Consider the following 22,602-nt stretch of genomic DNA (forward strand, 5'->3'; position numbering starts at 1 on the left):
GCTGCTACGTTTGTGAATGGTGATGCATCAACTAAACACGTGGGAATGGTTCCCTCCCCATCCACATGTTTGTAACCTAGGTGATTTTAGTTTTGACTCTAAACTCCACTGTTACGTAACGTTTTAATTTAACTAATAATACAACTGTCACATTCATTAACATTACCATGTTTCCACAATTTCTATTTAAGCATAATCTCTTTATCCTTTTGCAATGAAATAACACTATTGCATATAAAAAAGTTAAGGAATAATTATGTCGACCAAGTCTGGTCATCGCCGTTATCGTGCATTAATATTGCGAAGTGACATATACATACTAACCATTTCTTTTGGACTAATGCTGTTTATAATATATGGTCCTACTATATATATTATGGATCCCTATACCAAGTCATTCTTAGTATTCTAATCTCAGTTGTTGTCTACCACGTATTACGAATACGTAGACATATAAAACCTTATCTGTTTGGTGATTAGTATTATTCTTTCCCCTTGCTTTTATATCGGAAAAATTCCAAAAAAAAACACCAACTATTTAATATTTGTCAGAAAAAAACATAAATTTTTTTTGTTATCAGAAAAAATACGTAGACTAATTTTTAGTTGATAAAAAATACATGAACTATTATTTTTTTCTAATTTATCTTCGTCTCCATTACGACCGTTAACGGCATTGTGACGGTGTTACTATTATTTTTGAAAAATTCCAAAAAAAAAAATACAAACTATTTATCATTGCTAGAAAAATACATAAACTTTTTTTTCCTGAAAAATACATAATTTTTCATTTTTTATTTTTCCATTAACAATGTTAGAGATCATAACTCATAATTTTTTTTTTCTCTTAAACTTCATACAAATTTTCACTACTATTTAGGATAACTAAATTAAAGAACAAAAATATACAATTAGATTAATCAATTTCCAAATTTTCCAATTAGTATTGTTTTTGCATAAATTAATGGTGAATCTGGTTAGGATGCAAGAGTTGATGTCCCATAAAATGGCTATAATCTATGATCTCGATCAAGTTTGCGTATACCAGCCCATTTGATGATTTATACTGGTTATAAGCATCATAAAATATATTAAACTAAAGAGATGCATATTTTATGAAAGGTATACTAAGGTTTACAAAGGTGGAGATCTCATGAAATTTTAGAGTTTAAGTGTTGATGAAGTTTCAAAATTTGTAAAGTCGGTATAAATCCAAAAACAACACTAATTGAGAAATTTGGAAATCGATTAATCTAATTGTGTATTTTTATTCTTGAATTTAGTTATCCTAAATAGTAGTGAAAACTTGTATGAAGTTTAAGAGAGCATAGAAAATTATGAATTATGATCTCTAGCATTGTTAATGAAAAAATAAAAAATAAAAAATTATGTATTTTTCAGACAAAGAAAAAAAATAAAAAAAATTTATGACAAAAATAAATAGTTTGTATTTTTTTCTGGAATTCTTTTTTAAAATAATAATGCCGTCACAATGTCGTTAACGGTCGTAACGTAGACGAGGATAAACTAGAAAAAATAATAATTCGTGTATTTTTTATCAGCTAAAAAATAGTTTGCATATTTTTCTGTCAACTAAAAAAATTCATGTTTTTTTCTGTCAAATATTAGATAGTTGACGTTTTTGGGAAATTTTCCCTTTTTATATCTTCTAAACTAGTATTTGATTAATTGAAAACAAAATAATACGAATTAGTACTTTTGATCAAAAAATATACATTCAGTCGATATGTTTTGTGGGTTATTAGTGTTGCATAATATTCACATTATTATAGGATTTTTAAACCATCTAATTAAGCTGAAAAACATTCGCATCACATTACACGAAGAAAACAACTTTTGTCGTCGTCTATTGCATTATTGTTATGTTCATCAAAAATAATTTATCATCTTATAAAGTAGACTCAACATGTACTATATACGTTGAAACTTTCGTGTATCAATGATTGATAAGAAATCATATACCATAAACTTTTTAACTCCAAACAAGTGATATTTTTAGTCAACCAAAAGACAAGAGCACTTCTACGCCATTTCTCGTGTCTTGTATATCAAATAATAACTCTAGTTTTCTTAAGCCCTATCTAAAACTTTGAAGAGGCCAAAAATGTACACTTACACGTGGTGCACGTATACCCGACCATGACATTTCTATTTCTCTTGTTTATTAGCTTAGGGACGTATTAAAAAGTTCACCAAATGATTAGATGCTCTCATTAGTTTTTATATTTATTTAAACTAATCTGTTTGTTATGCATAATAGATCATAAGTTTTGTTAGCCATATCCTAAAAGCATATTCTTCTTCCCAGTTTTGTAACGAAGTGGTCAGTATTCTTTTGGCATTTTATATGCAGTCTTAAATTAATTAGTCCAGTTCTTATAATTATCTAAATTAGCTATAGATAACGTTAATTTACAAGATATTTTCAAGTAATAATGAGACAATATGTATTGTAGATGGCTTTTATTACACAACAAATGGGGTACTAGCGATTGCTTTTATTGGCTCAAAACATTCGATGTTGTTATTCTGGATACAAATTATTGACCACAGTTTGAAAAGAAAAGCGTCACTTACAATATCAAAGAAATAATTAAAATTTGAATATTTGATAGCATTATATACAATCCTATTTAATCTCGTTCACTATCACACAAACAGGGTTCACTAACCATGTTTTATGCACGGCGCTTTCTAATATCACCATCTGAATTTTCGTCCATGTAAATGTCAGTTTATATAAACAACTTTTTTGTTTGGTCAAGATATAAATATTTTTTATATTTTTAAATTTGAGCACGCATATGTGATATAATTATTTATGTTAATGTATGAGAGAACTCGAGAGGTCCAAATCCCCCACCGGCCATGGTGTCAGGCCGGCGATAATGGAGAAAAAAGCTTCACGGACCTGTCCAATTATTGTGTTCTTGTATAATAATAATTAGTTTGATTTGACAATAGTGAATAATAATGTTTTGTTTTCTAAACATTTTAAAGTGATAACGATTGTGATTAATTACTCGTTTCTACTGAAATATGAGATGTATTATTTTCGTAATAACGAAAAGACAAAAATGATATAAAAACGAATAAAAACAAAAAAAAAGAAGTTCAACAAAAATCTCTCAATTTTTTATACTCTCTTGTATTAGTATTATTTTTTACGGTTACCATTTATATACTGCAAACTATTTATTCAATTATTTATATACTGCAAACTATTTTCTTATAATATTTTTTTTTTACTTCTTTGTGTTTTTTTTTGTATTTCTTTGTGTTATCAACAAAACTCAACACTTTAAAATTTAGATGATTAACAGTCGAACGATTGTTAACTAATTGGGTTATTGACAAAAAGTGGAACCAAGATGACACAAAATTTATAATCACAATCATAGTTTACTTCACTATGATGAATTATGATATTATTAAAATCTATTTCTTGAATCTTATACAAAAATTTGTATAAAAAGATTGAGAAATACCAAAAAATCATAATTTTTTTTTTACAAAGAAATTAAATCAAGTTAAATAAATTTAAAAAATATTTTAACATAATACTTTTTTTTATCAAACATTAGTAATCAAAAAAATAAATTAAATATATATAATATATGATTTTTTGTGGAGTTTTAGGAATCATAACTTTAAACTTAGAAATCTCTTATTTAAAAAAAAAATTACAAAAAAATTTAGACCAGAAATATTTTTTTAAAAATGAGAGAATATGAAAGAAAAAATAAGATGGGAAAATTAATGGAAAGAAAGGTCCTAAAAGTGGAAGAGGGTAAGGACAGGCTGGCACTTGTGATTGGTCAGTGACAATTCCAGCTGTAACCCATTCACTAACCTTATCTCTCTCCCTTAGCCGACCGACACGTGATCAATTAGACCCCACCCATGTGACTTCTTTTTATCCCTAATCGTCGCGGTTCGGGACAAACCGGCTTATTGGTTTGGTTCGACCCCCCAATATCTTGTGACTGAAACCCCTCAACCTCAATCCAATTAGGCGATTGTTAAACCACTCACCCATTTCAATTTTTTTTTTCAATTTCTTTTTTCAGTTTTTGAAATCTAATATATTACATTACATTATTTACTGACTAATTAACAATACTGTAAATGGTAGTATATATTATAGAGATATGTAAGAGGAATATTAAATTACATTATTTACTGACTAAGTAACAATATTGTAAATGGTAGTATATATTATAGAGATATGCAAGAGGTATATTACATTACATTATTTACTGACTAAATTAACAAAATTGTAAATGGTAGTATATATTATAGAGATATGCAAGAGGAATATTACATTACATTATTTACTGACTATATTAACAATATTATAAATGGTAGTATATATTATAGAGATATGCAAGAGGTATATCAGATTATTTGTAGAATAGAAAATCTAATTGGTAAGACATACCTATCTTAGACGATTCAATATACAGTATGTTAGGATTTTCCACCAAATGTTACATCATTTTTCTATAAAATTTTTGTATTCTATAAAAAAAATGATTGGCTCACAATTACTATAATTTAACCTCTGTATAATGTAATATTAGTGTCTTTCAAGTTGAAAATATGTTAAAACGCCAAAATAAATAGGAAAAAAAATTGCGATGATAAAAAAGTTCGTTTTCACTGTGTAATATTACTTCTATTTTAGCCACTTAAAAAAATATTATATATCATCTTAGGGCTCTCTTTTATTAATATTATCCAACGTTAAATAACAAAATTACGTGTTAAATTATGACTAAGAGAATACGCACACTTCTTAGTTTTAACACCCGGTAAAAAAAAAAAAAAAGCGTTTTATGTGACGAGAAATGGATTAGATCATACTTGGCTAGCTATATATATACCTCCAACACAAAAGAAAAACCAAACCAATCATCTCACAAAACCCATCACTCTCTACCAAAAGCTTTAACCTCAGCCGTTCCATCTTTCTCCGATCATGCCGACCAGAAACATAGCCATTGGTGGAGTCCAACAAGAGGTCACTCACCCCGACGCACTTAGAGCGGCGCTCGCTGAGTTTATCTCGACTTTGATCTTCGTCTTCGCCGGCTCAGGCTCCGGGATTGCTTTCAACAAGCTCACTAACAATGGAGCCACCACTCCTTCCGGCCTTGTTGCCGCTGCCTTAGCTCATGCATTCGGTCTTTTCGTTGCTGTTGCAGTCGGCGCTAACATCTCCGGTGGTCATGTTAACCCCGCTGTTACCTTCGGTGCCTTCGTCGGTGGTAACATCACTCTCCTCCGTGGTATTCTTTACTGGATTGCTCAGCTTCTTGGCTCAGTCGCCGCTTGTTTCCTCCTTAGCTTTGCCACCGGTGGCGAGGTAACTTCACTTACTTCTTTGCCCTACTAAATTGGTTTAATGTTTCGGTTGAAAAAATTACCCCACTCAACTATAATCTAATCTAGTACCAATATGTCTGATCTGTGGTCTTACTCTGATTTGTGTCGAGCAAAAATGCAAATATGTTATTAGTTTTGTAATTATAAAACCATCCTAATCGTATGAATGTTAATTTTGTTCTTCCTACCATTTCTTGTCTGATGAAATGATTTTAGTAGTATGTTTCCTCTGTTTTGTGGGTTGGTTCGAAATTATATTTAATTTAATTTTCAAACAGATTTTTTCGTTGGTTATCCATATCGAACATTCCAAGTTTCCAACTAATTAAGATTTAAGACTCATCCGTTTGACCTAACTTCTCCAGCAAGTAAATAAACCTATTTTCATATTATTATTTTTCAGGCAATTCCAGCGTTCGGTCTATCTGCTGGAGTCGGATCCTTAAACGGTTTGGTCTTCGAGATCGTGATGACCTTCGGGCTAGTCTACACCGTATACGCCACAGCCGTTGACCCAAAGAACGGTAGTCTCGGAACAATCGCACCAATCGCCATTGGTTTCATCGTTGGAGCAAACATCCTAGCCGGTGGAGCTTTCAGCGGAGCCTCAATGAACCCAGCCGTCGCTTTCGGACCAGCAGTCGTGAGCTGGACATGGACCAACCACTGGGTTTACTGGGCTGGTCCTCTCATCGGTGGTGGACTCGCCGGACTCATCTACGAGTTCGTCTTCATCAACGGAAACGACCACGAGCAATTGCCTACCACAGATTACTGAAGATGCAGATTCAATCTTTGTTAATTTCATGAATTTTTCGTGATTTGTTTTCTGTTTTGCATCGTAATGGGTTTTTCTGGCCGTTGGATCTTTTAAGATGAATCTTTTGTCTATGTGTATTTGGATTTGTTATTGGAGTTCTAATTTCCTTGGAATGTTCTTGTGCAATTATAAGGTATGAGTGTATGGTATAGTTTAATGGCTATAATTGAGAAAACCAGGAAACGTGAATCAGGAAATAGGAGATTTTCGCTTTATGTTGTTAGGCTTTTAGTTAAAGAGCCGTAGCTAATTAGATAAAAACTTTATGAAACATATTGAAAATGAATTATGATTGTGATTGTGTTTGATTTCATTTTATTTTAAATCAAAAGTAGTATGTAGTTACCCATATTTATGTTCCGACAAAAGCGTAATCTTAGACATAGACAAATGAGTGTTTGTCAAAAAAAAAAAAAAAAAAAAAAAAGACAAGACATAGACAAATGAGTTAGTGGAATTTGTAACTTATTTTAGGTGAACCATTCACGCAATATGTAGTTTAGTTTATGCCAATTTATACAATTTAAGTTATGCATATCAGAGAGTGTAAATATTTGGCAATTTTTTTTTTAATAATTTAAGTTGTATATAACATCTTTACAAATTATATTTGTGGTTGATATTTGGCAAAAAAAGATTAAGATAACACTAGCACATACTCGCGCAAACTTTACATAAATACTTTGAAACTCACTCAATGTTAACATAAATTTACATGCACTACCATGTTCGCTGTAAATGATAGTATGAGTTAGCTTTAAAAGTTTTATGAAACATATGTGTAGTAATAAATCGTTTTCATTTTCCATATATTAATATATTAAAGAGATTTTCTATTTTTATAAAAAGAATCGATTCATCTTTCAATTTATAGCATAACTCCACAAAGACAAGTCATGAGATCTCAATTTGGCGTTTTGTTATTATAGCGGACGCAAATACCAATCGAGTTAGCAACGACATGTTTTGATCACTCCATATCGTCCAATCACAGTATTATTATTTTTCTTCTTCCAACATTTCGGCGGGAATATGTATGGACATTTTCGTCATTCGATTGTCAATTTGTTTGGTTTCGAAACGTGAATAGCAATAGATGGATGGGAATAGATTCGCTAAAATCTTGTGGGGTTCATTGGATAATAAAGTTCGTGAAACGATTGGACGCACGAACCATCTACCTCTAAAGAACCTACCCTACAAGCCAGGCCAGCCACAACATGATTTAATAGCTCTTCAGCCTCTTCTACTAAGAAACAAAAAGTTTATAAACTCTAGCAAACGCATACTATATTACCCTAATTTATTACACCAAAATATATCCATCGTGTATCCAAAACATCCAATCCTTCAGCTGAAGAGAAGACCAATGAAATGAAACCAAACCAAAACAGCACAAACAAGCGTCACATTTTTTGGATTTAATGCATGTGGATTGTGGTCTAATACATTGATCAATTGTTTTTCGTTCTTTCTAATAAATCAGATTGATTTTGATAGTGTGGACGTAAAGATTTGCGAAGATATAAACTAGAACTAATACAACCAGCTAACTCATATACAGTATACGATATGCAATTCATATACAGTATACGATATGCAATTACCATGTGCAGCGTTGGACTATTCGTACACCACACCATTACTTAATTGTTCCTACCTTCTTTTTGGTTCTTTCCATATAAATCTATTCCATAATCTGACACACAAATCCGTATGTCTTCCCATTGACGGCATTTAAATAGAAAGAGAGAGAGAGGAAGATTGATGTCGGTAATTTCTTAGAAAAACGAAGAATACCACATGCAAAACCTAACATAAAAGAAACCTTGAAATCAGTTATCACCTACTAAACGTGAACTTAGATTCTAAAATATTGGTTTTCTTGATGATGGACAATTTTTTTTTTGTTTTTTACATTTTAAGTAAAAAATATAGTAAATTTTACATTTCGGTAAAAATATGTGGGATACACTAATTGACTGAGAGAGCTATTCTGAAATAAGTACAGCAGTGTGGCACATGGCTGATTTTTCATTTTCGGTGCATCCCAGTCAATTTTGTTTTGTCTTGTTACTTAAATTTTGTTTCAGACAATGTAATAACAGTTCAAATATTGAACTGGTGATATGTTGGATTGTACCGGCTCTGTTTAAGAATAAAAAGAAAAAATTGGTAAAGCAAAAAGAAGTTCACACTAAAATTCAAACTAATTTTGAAATCTTTATTTTGAATATAATTATGAAATTTCAAACGTAATTAAAAACCTTTAAAGTTCATGTATTATAAATTAGTTTAATTTGCCAAAAAAAGAAAAAAAAAAAGTAATCACCGAACATAAAAATTATGCTTAATAGACTCACTATTATAATACGTACTCACTACTCACCATAAACACAGTTCCAAAATTCGCCGTGAAGCACGGGGTTAAACCATTTAGAAGGTGGACAATCACATAATTACATATACACTCTCCAATATTTCTTATATTATCATATTCATTGCCACAGATTAGAAAATTAGGTTTTTCTCTCCCATTTTGCCTTTGTTTTGATTTGGACATCATTTTCCCATTTTCTTTAGGATCATTTATGAAGCACAAAATTTTAGTCTTTTTTTGAAACAAATTAAAAGTTGGCATGGCTTGGTCGGTTTGGAGCAAGTAAAGAGTTCAAAAATCTAATTCATAGAGACCACATATCTAAGTTTTTTGGTCGGTACGTTCACGTCCCCCATCATTCTCCGACCAACTACGTCCACGTCTCTCTGTCTCTTCTACCCAATAAACGTAATCATTTTCAGGATTTTATACACATTTAATTTCTTAGGAAGTTATGCCCTACACCATAAAGTGACAATTTAGAGTAGAGAAAGGGCTAATTATGCTTTATATTGATATATTATAAGTAAAAAAATATTAGATGTAAACAGTATACTGTTGTAAATTGTGAATTCCGATTTTAAAATATGAAAACATATGACTATATGTTCATAATGTTGTGTTAGTAAGATATATATGACCTCTTTCAGTTTTGGTGTAATTAAATATATTTTTTTGTCTTTGAGAAAAATTTGGTAAAAATAATATGAATATCTGAAACTTAATATATAAATATAAATATAAATATAAATATATATATATATATATATATATATACACACTTGAAATGTCTTCGTGGACAATGTATGTGTGCTTTTTAACATTTTCAATATTGCTTGTTCTATCTTCATTGCCTTATTTGTGCAAAAAATAAAGCATCAATTGTGTTTTGAAGATTTAATCTAGTTTCAATATTTTAGAATAAATATTTTTTGATCAAAACAGCATGTAAATTACTGGTTTTGTCATGTAACATCCGAACTAATTAAACATCAGAATAATGCATCTTGTTACCCAGAAAAAAGCACAAATTAAATATTTTCAATTAATAAACAAGACAATAAATCAACCTAGATTTTCATTTGATAAAAAAAATATCAAGAAAACTAGAATGTAAAAGTATCTAACATTATGGGTTAAATGTTTTGGATGGGACTTCAACATCTTGCATGTTATTGGTTGGTTTGTACAATTTAATCTCGTCACTATAAAGTATCAACAAACACTCAAATCTTTTTTGTCATCGTTGTGAGTGAACGTTTATATCGCGCTCTACTCTTTGTCACCAGCAGTCACTTTGACGTAAAAGAAAGAAAAAAACGAACTCATAAAATAAATTTGGGCTACAATAGTTGAAAAGATTGTAAGCCCATTTATTTTGTTACATGAATGATGGGATTCTCTGATAAGGCGTTGTGAGAAGTTTCTCTTATACCACCGTTATACGAGGCCTGACCGAGTTCGAATGGGCAATGGTCCAGGACAAAATATATAAATTTATGTCTTAAGGTTTGTCTTGTGGGTTAATTACTTAATTCTATATGCATTCTCCAAAGTTTATGCATATGCATTCTCCAAAGTTTATGCAATGTAAAAGTTCCTGAAATTAATCAAATTTTAAGATAATAGCAACACGGTAGTAAACGTTATAACTTTTGTCTAACTAATCCGTAACAAATTTACAAAAAAAAAAAAAAATTAGGTTGATTGGTAATTCCATTCTAAAAATGTAAGGAATCGGTTCAGTTCAATTTGGAATCAAGGAGATTACTCGTACGACGATATGATGGTCTCGCCCTATGATTTGCCACTCGCATCCTATAGCACTTATCAAAGAGGATGGAGAACTGATTTATTTTGAGTGTTTTACATCCAAATCTTATATTTTGAGTGTTTTCCAATCTATATTGTAAAAACAGTTTTTTGTTTGAATAAATTTTATATTCAATTAAAAAAAAATTCGGTAATTCTTTGGTACACCACTCACAAAAATAATATCAACTACGTTATCCTTGTTTCTCGTACTATGTTTTTTACTTTTTTTTTACTATTCTAGTATCGTTTATGTTTCATTATATTTATCCACTAAGTGGACTTATCGGTTTGATGGTGGGAGTGGGACTACCCACACAAAACAAAATATGGGCTCATCAATCCTTTGCAATGCACCGAGTCGGAGTGGAAGCGTTGAATGTGTCTCATTCGATACAAATTGCCTTTAATGTAGCATGATTTCATATTTTACATTATTAATGCTTTTTTGCTAGATTCCAACATTTATATGATAATGCTTTTGTTTGTTCTTTATGAAGACTGGTTTATATTTGATAATGTTCATCTACGCATTAAATTAAATATTAAATTATACTTTGTAACTTTCAACCGGCTTGTATGCAACTATGCATCATATATATCGTCTGCGATATACCTTATCTTCAGTGTTTGTTATCTTTTGCTATATCAGTGTAGCTGTCACATGTCACCTTCTTATTCATATTTTGATCTTAGCTTAAAACGTTTTACTTCTATTTTTCTATGCGTATTCACTACCACAAAACGAGAGCAGTACTCCATCAAATTAAGATTTGTAAATATTTATCTTCGGTTGAATCATTCACCAACTAATAATAAATCATAAATCGTTTCTTCTCCTTTTTTTGTTTTTGTTTTTGTAAACGGCAAAAAGGACAATAATATGTACTTTACTTAAAAATGATCCAAAGATTCCCAGGTACATAACCGTAAAACAAAAGAAGTAAGAATCACATTTTACCAAAATAGTATGCACCAACAAAAAACACCTAAATTTGGGAATGCCTCGTTGGATACACGTATCACCCGTGCCATGCCAAATCGACAATTGCCTAGTATTTTGCAAAGTCGATCCAACTTGCTCAACTCAAGCCAACTCTCGTTATCCTAGTCACCTTTTTGGGTCCCAATGCCCCTACATTAGAGGATCACAATCCATCAGTATGTGTGTGACTAGGCATTGAAGACTTTTTAAAAGTTAGTAACTTACAATAGCATGTAAGTTGATTAAAAATTCGTTTTTGGATTTTAAACTTCGGTTTTTTTTTGAATTTTACCGTGGATGAATCTTATGGATTCCATATGGGACAAACTGTTTAATTAGACTAAAGTTCAAAGTCTTTTATCGTCTTCAATTTTTATTTATTAAAAACTCACAGTTAAGAATTTATTATTCAATTTCTCCCGCTTCCCGTTTTTTAGGTAATACTCTCCAAACATCTTGTAAATTAAAGATTTAAAAACGCTCCCAGGCACGGGAATCGAGACCTTCTTTCCAACCATGCTTTCCGACGCCGGTGAGGCCTCCGATCGCCGGCGTCGGGGGGCGATAAACCTCTTCAAACCTTCTTTAAACTTCATAAGCTTTGTTCTTCTCTTTTATCCTAGATCTACATCCTTTCCCCCAAAATATCCAACTGAAGCTTTCCAAGGAGTCTGCTTCTCAAAGGATTCCTCAAACGACGGAAGAGTATTATGCTGCTCTACAAGCTCCGATCTGTTCCAGATCTTGGATGCAGTCCCGCTCGTGAATCCGATTACAGAAGCTCTTCACCAGTCCAGCTGCGATTCATCTCATTCATCTGAGCAAGGCTACACAGCAATTGGCTCTAGATCTGGACTAGCACCGGCACCACCTTTATTCCCTTTCCACTAGATTTCGTTGATGGCAGGAGTTTTTCTTGGACCATCAGTTGTGCTTTTTCCAGTGGGAACGCCGACGGCACACGGTGAGCTTAATAGCTGGCGAATGGTCCCTCTAAGTGCTTCACCGCCGAACGATATCCCGACTCTGATCCTACAGAACGGCGGCAACTCCTTCTCCCATCTCTCAGCACCAACAACCCTAGGTGTCGCAAAGATGGGCCTAATTTCCCTCTGCGGCCCACTAACCCTATTGTGGTCCATATCCAGGTTTGAATCTTCAACTGCCCTGCTTAGCTTTTCGCAGAACCGTGTTTACTTGATAATGGAGAGAAAGATCTCCCATTCGGTCATAGGAACACTGTCTGTAAAAAAGACAAGCTTACTCAACGATCGAAACCGTATGGATATTGTTCTCTTCTTGTCACCGGATGGAAGCTTATCTCGACCTGTTTTTGCTATAATGAACCCAACCCTTTTAGACATTTGTGTCCTCTGTTTGGTGGATCGTACTCGTTATGTTGCTTCTGAGTGTAGGGTTTCTCTACTCAGTTTAGCTTGTGCTAACACTACATCAAGCTCCAAATCTTTAGTACCAGCTTACTCTGCTTGGTCAAGTCAAGATTTTCTCGAAAGCAGATTCTTGGTCTCTTCTGATTGGCTTGTTATCTCCTTGAGTCGAGGTCAGTTGTTTACTTTGGTCTGGAGGACTGCAATGCCGAGCCACACTATGAAATTTGACCCGCTAGTCCGGCGGTTTATGTTGCTTACGTCCGTTGCTCCTATGTTTCGCTTATCACCAAGTTGTAGACTCTCTCATCCCCATCGATTAAACAGGTTTGGTCTGAACTCCACTCTCTCACTTACCAGTCAACAGGTGCAGTACTTAAGAATTTCATTAGTCCGAAGACTGCTTTTGAATCTTAAGACAACTTGGAGACTAGTTTGGTACAAGAATCCTTGGAAAACCCTGCTGTTAGAATCGTCCAGAGATGACACCCATAGAGATATCACCGGCTTAAACCTCGGCATTATGATCCCACATCTACGGAGAAGGGGTTACCGACGGTTCACCAGGTCGCTTTCTCCATCACCCCCTTTTACTAAGCTCTCAATATTGCAGAATAACTACTTTTTGAAGTCCCCGCCTATAACCTTGAAGACTAGTGGCATTATGATCATCATTCAAAGTAATAATGGTTACCATAACCTCTTCAAGCATCTCCCAGCCAACCTTAGAACCGCAATCACAGTTGTAGTGACAGGTTCTCAGAACGTTTTCAACCCCGTTCAAACCCTTGGTAAAGCCCTATCTCAACCCTTTTTTCAAAGCTCGATTGCGTTTGTCGCTACAGCTACTGTTGACCACTTGGCGGTCAAGGATCTCGCGAGGCTTGTCTTCATGGTCGAATCCATCTTGGCTCCAACAGATTCTCTTGAAGAACTCATGGAACCCTTATCCCTTTTCTCCTTTATTTATCTTGATGTATGTTGTAAGAACTTACCTCTTTATGAGGATCTGATTTGAATGAAAGGTTCACTTGTTTGACAAAAAAAAAAAAAAAAAAAAAGGTAATACTCTCCAAAATTTTAAATTTTGTGCAAATTCATTTTTTAGTTTTCGAGGATGTTGTTTTTGGGTCCAACTACTTTTTTTTGGTTTTTTTTACTTGTCATTCTAAAAGATTTTTTTTGTTTCATATTACTTTTTGTTTTATGTTTACGATGCAACTTTATCAATCAAATTTCTAGTTTTATCCCTTATTTTTAGCTTACTAGGTAATATCCCACGCATATACGCGGATTGTCGTATAACATATGTTAATTTATTTTAGTTTATTTCAGAATTATAAAATCATGAGAATTTTCTGAGAATTTTTTTTTAATAAAATTTTTTAAAATGGTATTTCTAATGTTGGTATTGAAAAAAATATATTTTTGAAATTCTTATTAAAAATACGTATATAACAAACAAATTTCCTAGATGTTAATAATACACTTTATTTATTCAAATCATAAATATTTACTATGATATTCAAAATTTTCCTAAAACATTTAATAATTAAATTGCAAAATTATTTTTGAAGTATTAATTAAATATATTTCCTATAAAATCATATGAAATGCAATTAAAAATCCCAAATACTAATTTAGTTTTTAATCTCTTTTATATTCACCTTAATTTAAACTATATTGCTAGGTTAAATTCTAATGATTTCCTCTTTGTATTAAGATTTTGGAAATGGGAATATCAATTTGTTTTTAATATAGAAAATCATTAAATTACAAAATTTTGAATTAAAGAAACACTATAATGATTTTTATATATTTTGGATCATAAGAACTAAATATAATGATGAGTATACAAATTCTCAAAAAAAAAATTGGAGGTAAGAGAGAGTTTAAAATTTTTGATTTAATAATTCGATTATAATAGTTAATTTTGTTAAAACATTGTATACTTTTAAAATAAAATATATATACATGTATGAAGATGATTTCTTTTGATTGATTCCTCCATTGGGCTTTGATTGAAATTAGTGTTGTTGAATCATTGCATATTTTTTTTATAGCCACCAAATTTTTATTATACATATGTAATTGAACATAGAAAATAGTAAAAAGAGAAAGAAGGAAGGAAGAAATACATTAAAAATAAAATTGAACAAAATATAAGATAAATCAAGCAAAATATATAATGACACTCTTACCATGAGTTTTGAATTCATGCAAGAACATAAACAAAACAAAGATGATAATCCAACTCTTACAACACATATGAGATATAACAACATTAAATATTGGTGGGAGGTGAGGAGAGAATGATTAATTATAAGATGATAATCCAAATTAGATAATAGAGATGAATCTTTTAAAATAAAAACAATGTAAAATATATATCATGCAGTCTCTAAAATTAAAGTTTAGCATTAATATTTTACAATAATATTTTATTTGATTTTTTGTGACCCATACAACAAAAATAAGAAATCAAAAACAAAAAAAAAACAAAAAATGATTTGAGGTATTGTATAAGAGAATGAGAGAAGTGGAAGAGAATGAGAGAATATGAAAATGTGAAAGTAAAAAAAATGCTAATATGAGAGAATGAGAAAATGATTTTTTATATGATAAGAATTGATGGAAGTTACAAAAAAAAAGTGAGTGCATAATTATAATTTATTGTGTTTAAATAAAATTGAGTGGTTGAATATGATTAATGCATAATTTATTTATTTCAGTTATAATTTTGTTTTAATGTGTGAGTTATAAACATATTGTGTTAATTGGGTCTTAAATATTGTTTAAGCAATTAGCATTAAATGAACATAAACCAATAAGGAGAGAGTGAAAATGAATGGAAAAAGTCAATTATATATATGTATATATATATATATATATATATATATTAAAGTGAATTATTTATGTGGCTAACTCATTTTTACACATTGATTGTTTAAAAGGAATACGAACATCTAATTCTCAAATAAATTTGATTTTTTTTTGGTTAAAACCAACATCTGTGAATTTAAATTTAACTATGGAAATTTTAAAAATAAATTTAAATAGATTAGAAAGACAAGAAATATAAAACAAAAATTTTATTTTATATAAATAAAATAAATATTGAAAAAATGTTAAATATATATAATACTTCTAAATGAAAATATAGAATCAAATTCTTACAACACATATGAGTTATAACAGCATTTGATATTAGTGGGAGATAAGAAGATAATGATTACTTATAAGATGATAAACCAAATTTGATAATGGAGATGAATCTTTAAAAATAAGAACAATGTAAAATATATATCATGCAGTCTCTAAAATTAAAATTTACAATGATATTTCATTTGTTTTTTTGCAACTCATACAACAAAAATAAGATATCAAAAACAAAAAAACAAAAAAATGATTTGAGGTATTGTAAAAGAGGATGAGAGAAATGGAAGAGAACGAGAGAATATGAAAATGTGAAAGTAAAAGAATGCTAATATGAGAGAATGATAGAATGCTTATTTATATGATAAGAATTGATGAAAGTTACAAAAGAAAAGTAAGTGCATAATTATAATTTATTGTGTTTGAATAAAATTGAATGGTGGAATATGATTAATGAATAATTTATTTTATTTTCAGTTATAATTTTATTTTAATGTGTGAGTTAAATGTATTGTGTTAATTGGACATTAAATATTGTTTAAAGTAATTAAAAATTAGAAAGCAAATAAAAAATAAAAAAATTTGAAAACATTAAATTAAAATCAACCAATAAGGAGAGACCAAAACCTTACTTTTATATATATGATTAATTACTTAAAACAAATGAAACAATATATTAATGAAGGGTAAAATTGAAAATTAAATTGTTTTCTTAATATGTGTGAAATCACCTAGAATGACAAGTAATATAAAACGGAGGGAGTATAAAAATTCTTTCGTAAATGTTCGGTAACAATTAAACTACCCTTTAAAAACAAAAGAAGATGTCCTAAGATATGGAAAATTGGTCATAATCAATATAAGCTCACAGTTTACATCATGCATTAACTTTCTTTCCCTTTTCACTCTCTCCCGACAAAGAGTTCACCCTAGCCATCAACAATCTTTAGATCTGCGTTTGCCCTCTTCGATGGTCGGCGCTTCCCGCCACTGCTGTGAGAGGGTATCTTAGTCTCTTTATAGTTTGCCTTTTGTTTGCAGTTTTTTTGGCTCTCGAGTGGGGAACCGTCGGTCTGTTTCAAGTAGTGGTTCTGAGATTTTATGGAAGCGGTCGAGTGGCCAGAAATGTTTGTTTGGGTGATTCTTGTGAAGAAGATGGAGGTGTATCTATTAGATCTACGATGTAAGTCATGAAGAATCGCCTTTTTACTCTCCGACCTAGATCTTGTTCGCGCTCTAGTGTTTGTAGTCGCTCCTATGCCGTCGGTGGAGGTTGGATTTGGGCTCTAGTCAGTCCAGCCTTTGTCTTTCCACACTCTCTTTATCCCTTTGAATTAGCCATCAGCTCTTTTTTGGCTCGTTCCCTTTCCAAGAGGAAGCTTTGATTGTTCTGAATTTGGGTCTAGTTTCTTTAGTTGCAAGTGGTCTCTCTTCTTGGTGTTGGTTGTGGTGGTCGTTGTGTGTTAACTGGCTTGTGTTGTCGTTCTCGCTTTTGAGAATGGTTAGACTTCTCTCCTTGTCTCTGCTTTCAAGATCTGTTTAGGTCTGCTAGCTTTTTGGAAGGCTTTTTATCTAGGTGTTCATTGGCGTTAATGTCGTCGTCGAATCTGAAAGTCAAGCATTGTTGTTCTCAATTATGGTTCTTGCTTGTCGAGTTTTGAGGTCTTAGTTTAGGGAGATCGGCTCTCTTTGTGATAGGAAGAGGTAAATGTTATCATCGGATTGGCCTGGGGCATCTTTGATAAATCTCATTCACTGGTTTCTTGTAAAGAAGAGGTCGCTTTGCTTTCTTGGGATCTATTGACTTGTTTCGGTTTAAAGTCGTGTTGCTTTTGTTCTTGGTGTAAGGTTATGTGTTCTTTCGAGTTGAATTTAAAAGTTCTGAGTTGTATTTCTAGTTTATATCAGTTCCCTTTTATAGGGCTTAGTTTTCGGGAAAATCTCATCTTCCCTTGGCTGTGACTCCGGGGACATTATGTCGTCCGCCGGTTTTAGTATCCCTCTTTTGGGCGTTTGTATTCTACTTGTTTTGAAAACTTTTGAAAACAACTTAATCAATATAATTTATGTGACAAAAAAAATCAATATAAACTAAATTTAAAGTGCCAAAAAACAACATAATATGGTGTTTTTTTTGCAATTTTCTGCATAAAAATTAAAATCCCCATTTGAATTCTTGGTTAAAGATTAAAATCCGATTTAACATCAATTTATTTCCCTATCATTTATTAAAATAACGTCATTTTTATTATTTGAAAACTCATAAATTTTTTCTCCACTAAGAACTCAAATATAACTAAGGGAGAAAGTTAGTCAAACCGTAACACTTCTAAGATTATAGTTATTACATGTGTTTTATTAGTGATAATTATACATTTTAGTTTGAAGTTTCTTGACCCTCATACCATGTGATCGTTCATGTTTTTGACCATAATTTCCTTTCCAATTTTATTTTGATTTTCTTCTTTTTCCAAATGGCTACGTATCTAAAACATCGTCTATTCTATTTATCCTCTCTTTTATTCAGAAAGTATTCTTAACAAAAATAATGTGATTTTTAACCTATAAATTAATATATATCTAAAACATGTATGTCCCCTTACAATAACAATTCCTAAAATTTCCCATAGAACCAAACCAATTTAAACAACATACTGAGATTTATAGGTATGTTTGTTTGAAAGTGGTAGCAAAGTAACAACAACAAAGAAATTCCTTCTGGCATGACTTTACTTGATGCACTCACATAGACAATATGAAATCCAGAATTTAGAGTAACATATATTTGTTAAAGATTTTCTCCTAATACATACAATTTATAAAAATTAGAGAGTACAATTTTATGTAGGAGTATAAACATATTTCAATTTTTTTATTGGATAAAGATGCATGTTTTGGAATGGATCTTGTGATAGTCCACCATATGGATCCTCGTGTTGTGTATTGTTGTCTTGTTATATCATCTTCGTCGTCCAAGGAGGATATTTGCATCAAAATTGTTTCAAGAAGTTTTTCCTGAGTTTTTCTTTGCCTCTATTTTTCTTGGATCTGGAGGATGAAGTTGTTGATTATATAGGACTTGGTGGTTTGCGGAGAAAATTTGTTGTTTGAATATGTGGTAATGCTTGGGATACTGTAGCCATTGATTGCTTTATTTGTTGATGCAACTGAATCCATTTCTCCAAGTTGGTTAAGGAGCAGCGGTCGAGGTTGTATTTGTCCCACCATTTGATTCTGAATTCGCGGACAAGTGAGTATGGCATGTCTGATACGAAGGGTACAAGGTTGTAGGGCCAAGATAGTATCCAGGGTTTTCCTATATCAATGTGGAAGACTATCTTAGGTAGAGGGCTAGTAAGTTGGTGTTTTTCGTGTTTAGTGTAGTAGGGTAGTGAAACTTTAGATATTTGGGGAGGATATATGTCATCGGACGGGCCGAACTAGTACCACCATTCATAGAACCATCATGGTATTGTCTTGGGGTAATGAAAGTCGAAAGAGAGGAACCAGGAGTGATCATATGTCCATGTGTAATGATATGCTCAAATTTACCCTAGAGACACTCTCTCAAATTAAGAGATCAATTGTAGTATTTAGGGATTAAATCCACAAGAACTCTAGATTCACACAATAGATTTAATAATCTTTTAATTATACTAAATCAAAATATTAATTTTAAAAACAATGCAGAAACAGAAAATAAAAGAGTTGTAAATCAATAGGAATAAACGCTAGGCTTAGGGAAATTCTCAGGAAATCATGGAAAATCTAATCAATTAATTAACCACCGTTCTTGAACTCTAAACACAACTGTAAAATAAATCAGTTCTCACTGCAAATATTATCTAAGTTTAGATAAGTTTAGAAATTTACTAAATCAATAAAATCAAGTTTAGATAAGTTCACAAATTTACTAAATCAAATCTCTTTGCAAGAAGTAATTTTTCTCACCAAAGGTTTTTGTCAGGAAAATCAATTATATTCTCATATCAATCAATAATCCTAAGATCTAAATCCTGATGACAAATCAAAGATCTAGCATTAAGAACAACATATGGTGAAGAACAAGAAAGATAATGAATCCTAAATAAACAGATCTAATAATTCATGAAATTCCTAATGAGAAACCGTAAACCTAACAAGCAGATCTAATCAGACATAATCAATAAAACACAAAACATCTTCTGAATAAATTGCATTAAGAAAGAGAATAAAGAAGAAGTAAATGAGTTTTGAATCTTCTCTGAAGGAGTCTTGATTCTTCTCTCCAAAAGCTCTCTAAAATCTCTCACAGGGTTTTCTCTTAAAAGTTGCAGGGAAAAATCAAGCTTAGGTCTAAAACAATGACCAAAAATCCTATTTATATTCCTAAAAACGTCTAGGGACCAATGATGCAAATATGGAAAACTTTGGGGCAACTTTGTAAATCTTCAAAACTTGTCGGAAAACTTCCAATTCTTCTGCTGGATGATGCATCGATCGACACAAGCATCTGCATCGATCGGTGCCTTCTCTGAATTCGTCTCCCAACTACACAGCTTAGCCTCAATGCTTGATTGTGCTCCAAATCCTCCTATTTAGCTCCATTATGCTCCCATCCATGCTAAATCCTATAAAGACTCAAAAAGACTCTAAAAACACCAAAAATACTCTATAGATAAGACTTTTATATCATGGCTAAAATCACCTAAAAACCATGATATATCAATTCCCCCAGACTTAGCTTTTACTTGCCCTCAAGCAAATCAAGAACTTCATCTGTGGAAAAAGTTTGAAAACACAGAAACTCCTTTTCTTTTTAAAGTAATGCCATGATAATCCACACCATAATCCATATGCTTAGCAGACAAATCCAAATCGAACCAACATGTACTTCTCCGTTGGCATTTGTAGTATCCCGAATTCCACAACATCCTTCATTAAGCCTCATCGATGGGACTAATCAATTTGATCAACGTCAAGAACTTTCTAGACTCATTCGCGTACAATACCATAACAAGCAAGACAATATCTTTACAACCTGTGGTACTCTTTCTCTCCCCCAGACTTATTCTATTATTATTCTTCTTTTGAGCTTTGCTTTATTATTATTATTATTATTTCTTTATTTTTTTTTTCTTTTTATCAAAGGTGTAGGCGAATAATGGGGTCATCGGTAATTTACCTACCCCTCACTTCCAAACTTTGTGTGATCATTTGACTCAAGAGTAGAATAATGGGGTCACAAGTAATTTACTTATCCCTCTAAACTGATCAAAATCATCTCATCTTTTATTCTCTCTCTTTAAAAAAAAAAAACAAAGCTCTCAGAAAAAATCTTTTAAACTTAAATAAGGGAGAGAAGTACCAAATTTTTTCTTTTCTGAAATCTTACTTGTCAGGTATGAACAAGGAGTTAAGCTCTATGAACATTAATCTCCTTGATGAGTATAAAAAGAAAAGTACAGAAATTACCTCAGGCTTTTGTGGATTCTGTTGGAAATTTGGATGTCTCTAGTTCACTGGTCAGCCTTTGGATTGTTCATTAGTCAGATTTATGGATTCAATCTACAGAATTAATCAACCAAGATAGTACACAAAAAACAAAAATCATAGTTCCCAACAAATATTTTGACTCAATAAAACTTTTTTTTCTTTTTCTTTTTTTGACTGACTCTCAAAAACAAAAACGTAGTTAGTAACTGCCTCCCCCTGACTTAAAAAACACTGTCCCCAATGTTATCAAGTAAGAGATTGGCAAATAAAAAAAAATCAATGAAAATAAAAAGAAAAATGAAAAAGAAAAACCTATCAGTGGGTTGCCTCCCACTAAGCGCTTGTTTTCAGTCATTAGTTTGACTGTGTCGGATCTCAGGCATCTGGTGGATCAGAACATGGCAATGAATGCTTCCGAGAGAATGGCCTCTTCATCCAAGGTGGTGTGTAGACAGTAGGGGCATGAGGTTTGACAAGTACCTGAGGAACAAGACCAGGGCGGGACTGAGGTATGGGTGGTTGTCCTACAACATTATCAATAGAAGAAACAAGCGCTCTACGATAATCTCTTGGCTTGGTTAACTGCACAACAGTTTTTGTACCTTTGAAATTCTTATTTATGAATGGAGAAGGTTTGGGTGAAGAAGATACATACCTTTGACTTACCTATGGGTTCTTGGCTGTGGAATGGTGAGATTTCAGCTTTACAACTGGTCTAGGACTTGCAGCTAAGGAATCAACTCGAGAATCTTCGGTTTTGGACAAGTTCGAGCCGATTCTGGAAGGTGTATCGATCGATGCAACAGCTGCATCGATCGATGCTCGACCTGCAACTCGTGTTTCTTCAACGATTCTACAGCTTTCCTCAGCAATCCGTGTTTCCATTACAAAAACATCATCTACCAGCAACTTGTCATGGATCAGAACCTCATCATGGTCTCTTGTACTGATTAGATGATCTCCACTCCAATCTTCAAGCTTAACAGCTTGCTTACTCAATTTCTCAACAGGCTCCAACTCTTTGACATACCCAGCAGTAATGTCTCCATGAAGCTCAACGATCAGATCATCATCAGAAGCAATTTCCACAGAAAATGTCTGACCATCAATAGTGGGAGCTCTTCTCAGCTTGTCCAGCTCAAAATTCATGACCAAATTATCCACATTCAGAGATATG

At 32.0% G+C, this 22,602-nt stretch overlaps 2 protein-coding genes across 2 annotated transcripts; both read left to right on the forward strand.

Annotated features, from left to right (window-relative positions):
- Positions 1-4,928: 4,928 nt before the first annotated feature.
- On the forward strand, positions 4,929-6,342 carry LOC104710452 (aquaporin TIP1-2). Its single transcript, XM_010427064.2, has 2 exons — positions 4,929-5,389; positions 5,813-6,342. Exons 1-2 carry the CDS (start codon positions 5,003-5,005, stop codon positions 6,185-6,187), a joined length of 762 nt encoding a protein of 253 aa, XP_010425366.2. The 5' UTR covers positions 4,929-5,002; the 3' UTR covers positions 6,188-6,342.
- A 5,580-nt stretch (positions 6,343-11,922) lies between these two features.
- LOC147937729 (uncharacterized) lies at positions 11,923-12,297 on the forward strand. Its single transcript, XM_087465235.1, has one exon. The coding sequence runs from the start codon at positions 11,923-11,925 to the stop codon at positions 12,295-12,297; it is 375 nt and encodes a 124-aa protein (XP_087321361.1).
- The last annotated feature ends 10,305 nt before the right edge of the window (positions 12,298-22,602 follow it).

Source organism: Camelina sativa, chromosome 9 (assembly GCF_030686135.1).
Source record: "Camelina sativa cultivar CO46 ecotype springtype chromosome 9, ASM3068613v1".
In the NCBI taxonomy this organism is placed as follows: Eukaryota; Viridiplantae; Streptophyta; class Magnoliopsida; order Brassicales; family Brassicaceae; genus Camelina; species Camelina sativa.

Bases quoted from the DNA above. Each gene is read 5' to 3' on its own strand.
- LOC147937729 (XM_087465235.1), top strand. From the start codon at position 11,923: ATGCTTTCCGACGCCGGTGAGGCCTCCGATCGCCGGCGTCGGGGGGCG.
- LOC104710452 (XM_010427064.2), top strand. From the start codon at position 5,003: ATGCCGACCAGAAACATAGCCATTGGTGGAGTCCAACAAGAGGTCACT. The intron at 5,390-5,812 runs GTAACTTCACTT...ATTATTTTTCAG, and splicing joins GCTTTGCCACCGGTGGCGAG to GCAATTCCAGCGTTCGGTCT.